The sequence below is a fragment of the Pseudorasbora parva genome, chromosome 1 (assembly GCF_024679245.1).
Source record: "Pseudorasbora parva isolate DD20220531a chromosome 1, ASM2467924v1, whole genome shotgun sequence".
NCBI lineage: Eukaryota > Metazoa > Chordata > Actinopteri > Cypriniformes > Gobionidae > Pseudorasbora > Pseudorasbora parva.
Window position 1 is genome coordinate 61,965,869 of NC_090172.1, and position 8,020 is coordinate 61,973,888.

Consider the following 8,020-nt stretch of genomic DNA (forward strand, 5'->3'; position numbering starts at 1 on the left):
AAATCTTGATGAAATGCATGACTAAAAATAGTCTGCAGGTGCATTTTGAAATGTTTTAACTCATCTATAATGACTGTCATTTTAGTTCTACTTTCTGAGTATTATTTTTTTATATGCCGTAAAAGACAACAAGCACTGTAAAGATTTTGCCACAAACTCTACTGACTGGCTTCCCTCCTGTATGATTGTTTCTTCAGACCTTAGAACGGCACATGAGCTTCTTTTGACCTCCTACCTGAACTCCTTCCCACAAACTGATCATGAAATTAAGTGCAAACAATAAGTGCAACCATAATCAAAGTACCATCTCGATATTCAAAGTGCAAATAGAGACTGAATTTTTCCTGCGAGCATGAGCAGAGCTAAAAGACGGTTACAGCTACACAGCCCAGCCTAAGATAGTTTTCATATTGGGAGATATTTGCATGCCTCTGGGAGCCGCCTGCTTTCAAACAGCAGTAACTTATTGAAATTGCGTTCAAATAAGCGCTCACGTTTACTTTCGCTTTAAATTTCACGATCGGGAGTACTCGTGAATAGGATGGTGGTGCTGAATGTGCATTTTAAAATAGACATTTGTCTGACGCTTCTGTTGCGCAATGAATCCTCTGCCAAACATAATAAATTAATGTTTTTAAATTATTTGTATTTTCTGTGCAGATTCATTCCCCAACAAAATCACCCCAATCCTTCTGCAATCGATATTTAGGAGATATATTTAATCTGGTGTAAATTCCTGTAATTTTTCCATATTGCAAGATATATATATATTGCAGAAAAACTAAATATTGCAATGTCATTTTTTCCGCCCAGTCTCGTGTATCTCAAATGTCTATTTACTTCAAACATTTGTCACTTTCTTTCTTTTGTACAACATGATATGAGATGTTTCAAAGAATGTTTCTACCATTGTTGCCTATACACAGTGAAAATATAGATACACTGAAATATATCTTCATAAATAATCAGCTTTTTTATATAAAAAATTTAGCATCCAGAGACATGACAAAACGTGTCATCTTAAATGTACTCCTATGTTCACTTATTTACTCTATTTTAATACAAGACAAGTAACTAATATGATTTTGTTCCTTTATTCAGTATCATATTTGATGGGGATATGAAAATGCACTGCAAGGAATGACCCATATATAAGTATCTCTTTTTCTCAAACGCATTAAACACACAGTCAGAGGTCACATCAGATCTGCTAGAAAACACACTGACATCCCCCCGAGGGTCTTCCCACTGAGCTCTGCCACGATCAGCATGTGAACGACACCAGTCTGATAATGAGCACATCGATATGTTTGCATTAATTAGCCGGTATGCTGTGAATTGATGAGCATTTATGGTATATATGATGCTTCTGTCTATGCACACTAGCCCTACCGCTTAGTGTCATGCTTACTGACTTAATGTCAATGCGTTAGAAAATATCACACCATTTGCCTTCTGTTGTTTTATCATTAACAATAAAACAATGCAGATCTTGCAGACTAATATCTTTGAAATGTTTTGTGATGTCTTTCTGTAAAATAATGATACTTAGCTCAGTATTTATAATGCAATATCTGATGCCATGACACTCATAAGTGTGACCTAAGTGTTTAAATATGTTTATGCATTGGATTTATTTGTGTAAGCATTGCAGAAACACACTTTGCCAAATGTTTGTGAGCATGATGAAGTGATCGTGTGTGTTTGTGGGTTATGAAACCCCATGTTTTTTGCTCCCAGAATGCAAAACTTGCTCTGGGTTAAAGGAGAGACTGTTTTCACAGATGACCGTCTCTTGCTCTGAATGTGGGATGTTGATGCAGGTGTGTGTGTGTGTGTGTGTGTGATTGTGAGTGTGTGTCAGTGGGTGAATGGCATGTTTACGAGTGAAGGCATTTCTATTTCTGCTGGTATGAGCCATAAGTTTTCTTGCACAGCATCACATATGTTTTGTTGTGCACATTTTTCTGAATCTGCTTGTCTTGCTGCTGTCTGTTTTGATGCAAAGTGTGTGAATGGTGCCATATTTTATTGTAAAGGGCTTTATGCACATCTTTTGAAAATATTAATTTTAAACGAATCATTCACCCAGAAATAAAAATCCTGTCATCATTTACTCACCTTCCTCCATGTTGTTCTAAACCCGTTGACGTTTGTTCTTTTAAAAGTGTACCTATTATGCCCAATTTTACAAGATGTAATAAGTCTCTTGTGTCTCCTGAATGTGTGTGAAGTTTCAGCTCAAAATACCCCACAGATCATTTATTATTCCACGTTGTAAATGCCCATTTTTTAATTGAAGAAAAAAAATGCTGATTTCCTGCATGTATCTTTAAATGCAAATGAGCTGCTGCTCCCCACCCACTTTTCAGAAGAGGGCGGAGCCTGTACAGTAGAAAGTGTCTTGACTTCACGTCTGTACAGCTTATGCCTCTGATACGCTTGCTATAACTAAAATATAACTAATATATATATATATATCTATATATATATATATATATATATATATATATATATATATATATATAAATAATAAAATATATAATATAACTATAACTAAAACTTCTGTTTGATTTTGATAATTTTTACTATTTATATATACTATTAATTCTATACTATTATATACTATTTATACTAATAGTTATTATTAATGCCCATTTTTGAGTTGAAGAAAAAACATGCAGTTTTCATGTATGTTTCTTTAAATGCAAATGAACTTCTGCTCCCCGCCCACTTTTCAGAAGAGGGCGGAGCCTGTACCACTCCTGTATCGGATACTCTGCCAAAAACTAAAACATCTGTTTGGTTTTGATCATCATCTCTATTGCACTCACGTGACACTGAAATTCTTCCTCATCATCAAGTTTATTATCCGCATGTGTTTTAAAGCCATATCAGCCTAAACTTCTGATATATGGTTTTCTGAGCACACACACCTGAAGCACTCGCACAGAAAGCTGTGTGTCAGACGGAGAGTCCCGTGTGTATTAAACTTCTCTTTCATGTCTTATTATGCTTAAGCAGTCACGCAGAAGTCCACACAAACACAGTCGGTTAAGTCTGTGAACGTAAACAGCAGGGAAAGAAATCACGTGTGTATTAGATCTGTGTATTAAAGTGACAGCAGCATAATATACAGTACCTACTGCTATATGTGCTGTTAATATGAATCAAACAAGAAGAGAAATACAGAAAATCACTCACTTTAGTAGCTTTAATAAGAAAACATTTCTTTCTTGAACGCTGCTGTTAAATGCTCCAGAGGAGATCAACATGGTGGACTGTGTACAGCTCACTGAGGGGAGGAGCTATGCTAATCAGGCAGATTCTGTGCCAGTCGTGGGCGGGGCTTGTTCCAATGCGACGTCACATTGGAGTGAATTCCTGAACGCCTCTTTTTTAGAGATTTATGTGGAAAATAAGTATGGATGGATCCTTACCACATTAGGGTGGTTGTGTCTACTGTGGACATTGTTCAAATGTTCATTGTTCAATGTTCAAACAACAATATAAAAATGAATTTTGCATAAAAGGCTCCTTTAGGAATATACAGTACATTTAATGTATGTATGTATGTAATGACATAGGATGTTACATTCTGAAAAATCCCTAAAATCTACCCTTAAACTATTTAAAGGAAGTGTTTGTAAGATTGTGGCCAAAACTGGTACTGCAATCACTTTCCAATGACTGTAGAGCGGTTTATCCCCCTCCCCCTCCCCCTCCCCCTGACTCGAGGTTGCCAGATTGGCTGCAGGATCAGCAGGAACGTTTGTAGATCTGCAGCTGTGGTAACTAGAGCACTGTTGTCAGTGACATAAGTGTTTGAAATGAACATGATTTCTTAATGTCTAGAGAAATATCAGGGCCATTTCATGATTAATTGAAATACTTTTCTTACATACAGTTCTTTTAATATAACAGCAAGTTTGCTTATGATTTGAGAGATGTGCCACAGTTTTCATTCACATCTTGAAAGAGATTAATATGGTTTTAGAACAACATGAGATGAATTATACTGTACTGCACTGTAAGTCTCTTTGACTGTTTATCTTTCCTTCTAAGGTGGAGGTTGGACGGATCCGGAGCTGGCTGACTTCGAGCTGCTTGTAATCATGAGCGCTACGGTAGAGCCGACCTCGGCCACCTGCCAGGTCCGCACCTCCTACCTGCCGGACGAGATCCTGTGGGGCTACGAGTTTCCTCCCGTCGTCTCCCTGTCCCCGTCCGGAAAGTATGTAGCTGATTTTGCCTTCTTTGACAAGGTTGCCAAGACCAAGACCCCGCCCCTTTTTAAACAAACCCCGCCTCCCAGCACACAGTCGCCACAGCATCAGGGCAACGGCCGTGGAGAGCAAGGGGCGGATACAGAGAAGATGCGATTGGAGGAGAGCTACCGGGAGGAAAGGGGGCGGGACAGGGGGCGTGTCCGAGACCAGCTTAGCGTCCGCATTAGTAACGTCTAGAGAGAGAAAAACATCTTAAGTGAATGACTGAGAAGGGGGTCTGATGAAGATAAAATGCTTGAGTACTCGTTTGATTCAGCGTTAGCCAACTTTTTTTGTTTTTTTTTCTCGATGCCACTGAGTTTACCTGTTTTACTAGGTAGCGTGCCAGCAGTTGGCTAGTGCTGAAATACACTGGCATGCAAGCATGAAATCGAGAAGGGAAAGAGAGCGCCTATGTTCGGAAGAGCACACTAGCACACACTCCTGCTGTTTCTGCGGTGTACAGTGTGTGTACTGTGCACTGCATGCATGTTTTCTCTATGGACAGAACACACAGAGGATCTACAATTGCAAAATGATTGGAAAAACGGCAGTAAAACACCAACAAATTTCATTCCTTTTCACACAAATTATGATTACAAGGTCAGATTATTCATTTTATATCCTTGATATCCACGATACCAAAATTACAGTAGTCGGTATAAATACCATACATATTTTACTGTTTTCATTCCCAATTTCAGTCCCACAGCAAATGTTTTTATTTTTAAAATTTATTTAACTATTTGAAAAAAAAAAGACATTTTCAATTAAATTCAATGAGTTTATGATTTCATGGTGATAATCATTATAAGTAAATGATACATATAAACATTTAAAGGCTAAATGCTGTTTAAAATTAACTATTGTTTATAAAAAAAATATCATGTTAAAAATAAGCAACCTTCTAGGCACTCCTAATAATAATAATAATTATTATGTGTATTAGTAATATTATTACATTGAGATGTAGCTAAATCTACTGTACAACAGTAATATATTTCTGTCAATTTCTTCACGTTAAACTCTTATTTTGACGGGTGCGACAAAGACATTTGATTCTCTGTGTTTATGATATAATGATAGTTTTCTCAAATGAAATAGTAAATACTCATGAAATGACTCCTCAGTGAAGTTCATGTGTTCATGTCCTCATACAGTGACACGGCAGAGGCTAAAAAGACAGCGAGTGTGACGCGTGCATTGCAAATGACCATTCATTCACACAGAGACATGCAGGGTTATTATTTTATTAGTCTTTGATGGTTTAATATTCACAGACACTAGTATATATATATTCGGCTACAGTCTGGAGCTCTGCGCTTAGATAAACAGCGAAGCGACTAAACGCAGCCGTACTCGGTACTAACGGTGCTACAGAAATGCTGGTATTGTCACATTTTTACAATTTCAGTACCCATCTGGTACCGAACTATTGGTACTTTTGACATCCCTACTAGGTGATGACCTGAAAACATCTTTACCATAGTACTTGATTGGTAAAGGAGTACATTTTGATGTATGCATCACTTAATCAGATCCATATGTATGACTTCTCTGGTGCCAGTTGAGCTACTTTTAAGTTGTTGCCACGGGTCATTTTTTTTCTTCCTGTGGGTTGATTTTAACCCCTGTAAAAACAATATCCCCAAAACATCCCCAAGATGTACAAAATCAGTGGAGAATTAGGCCGTATTGGGCTATTTTTGGGCTTTTGACTAGCCATTGGGCTACTTTTGTTGTACAGACCTGGCAACCCTCTCACCTGGTACAACATTACCTTTGCGATGTTATCACGATAAAAAAAGCTCAAAGACTTGTAGAAGCAAGCTAAAATGTCATGGTTATTATAATAATTCATGTTAATAGTGGGGTAATGTAGGTAACAGTGAATGAGGGTATGGGGGCGATTTCAAAAACACAGCTACTGTCCCAGTGTGTAGTGAACCAGGGTCCAGATGTGTGTACAAGATACACTGATTTAAGAGCTCGGGAGCTGATCGAGGGTACAGACAACAACATTGTCAAAACGTTCCCCGTTCACACAGATCTGCTAAAATGATTAAAAACACTGTATTCTGCTACCTGGCCAATAGATGGCGACACTTCGAGCCTATAGACTGAACAAGTAATAGACCGGTGCAGGGTTGACCACTTTGTAGGCCAAAATGCGGAAGCGAGTTATCATTTTAGCACTTCTGGTTCCCTCGTCTCTAGTCATTCAAAAGTCATTAGGGGTTTTTGGAATGGGGTTTGGGTTAAATGGCTGAAATAAGGTCTGTGGTGAACACGAGCTCAATACACTTTCACGTTCTATTTATAAAATACATCAGTGTTACCCACTCGTGATTTCCTGAAGCTGTTACGTGTCTTGAAAAAGGCGGCTGCTGACAAGTGTCTACATGAGACTAGATTAAGTCTAAATGCTGTCGAGATTAAACATCATCACACTGAACAGGTAAACTCGGTCCGCTTTACAGCCTTATTGTGCTCTTATAAACTAGTCTAACTGAAATGTTCTGGGGAAATGTTTTGAGATAAAAACTGAAAGAGTTGTCAGAAGCTTATGGCGTTGAGGTCGAGGTCAACGACCGTGGTGTAGTCTGTTTATAGCCTACCTTTAGCTTTTTACTTCTGGTGACTGCATTTAGGCTTCAATAAAAGTTGTGTTCATCTGTGATAATTAACTTGATGGACAAAATGTATAAGTATCATACAGTATAAAGCTTTTTTTTTAGCGATTACTCATTTTTCATTTTTGGGGGAACGAGAGCGATGCGAACTGCCGGTTGGCCTACAAAGTGACGTCATATCTGCACCACGCCATACTCATGCTAAACCTTTTCCACAAATGTGCATTTTTATAGTTCACACAGAGACAGTAACGGTATCGTTTTTAAAATGTAAAAAAAAAATCACTTTTCAAAAGTTGGTGATTTTAGGCCACCAAAACGCTGCTGCCGTGTACATGACCGGCCGAAACCAGGAGTTTTCAGACTGGGGTCCGCGGACGGTTCTAAGGGGTCCCCAGAAAAGTCTACTCTAAATATGTAATTTCTAAATCTTTCTCTCCTTTCTTGCCATAAACATAATTTCCAGAATTGTATGTTTGCTTTGTGTCTTCCTCGTGAGTTGTTCTCACTATATTCCTCTTTATCTCGCTCACTTAACGCCATACATAAGCTGCTTACATACATTTAGTGTGAAAGTTTCTTATACAAATAGTTTTAGATTGAAAATGCTCTTCAGGTTTATACATCCAGCATTAAGTATAGCCAGTTTAAGTTTGGAAACAATATGTTGCATTTATAATGTCACACTTAATATTTATCTAACAGTTTGAATGTTTTTTCATAAGTTATGTACACCCTTAGGAAGGGCATCCCTCATAAAAGGTCAATCATATTTGGGGCTAGCCTGACAAGCCAGACCCTCATCAAGATGTTTGGTCTGGAAACTCACCATTGACAGCTCAATCTGAGGGGCGGATAAACGGTTGTCTTTCAGACTCCCTCTGCACGCGATAGGATAGCGCTACACCAACCAGAGCAACGAAGGTGAAGCAGAGCTTGTTGATAGATTAAACATTCACCGTATCCGGTCGGCTAAACTCCGAACACATCTTCCCTTTTTAAGAATGACTTCAGTGCCGTTCTTTGTTCTTTTCTCAGAGAAAAGCTTAACTCCAAGTCTTCCAGAGTCGCGGTCAAAGCTGATTCGAAAGACCGCCGTTCGCCAGTTTCTGTGTTTAC

General features: G+C 38.3%; 1 protein-coding gene across 1 annotated transcript in view; it reads left to right on the plus strand.

The window, feature by feature from the left end:
- The window catches only part of kcnj10a (potassium inwardly rectifying channel subfamily J member 10a), a 30,919-nt gene that overhangs the window by 20,792 nt on the left and 2,107 nt on the right, over window positions 1-8,020 (plus strand). The window contains exon 6 of the mRNA XM_067447441.1: window positions 4,066-8,020. This exon is cut by the window's right edge and continues 2,107 nt beyond it. Coding sequence (XP_067303542.1) covers window positions 4,066-4,466 — 401 coding nt within the window. The 3' untranslated portion in view covers window positions 4,467-8,020. The remainder of the gene's footprint in view (window positions 1-4,065) is intronic.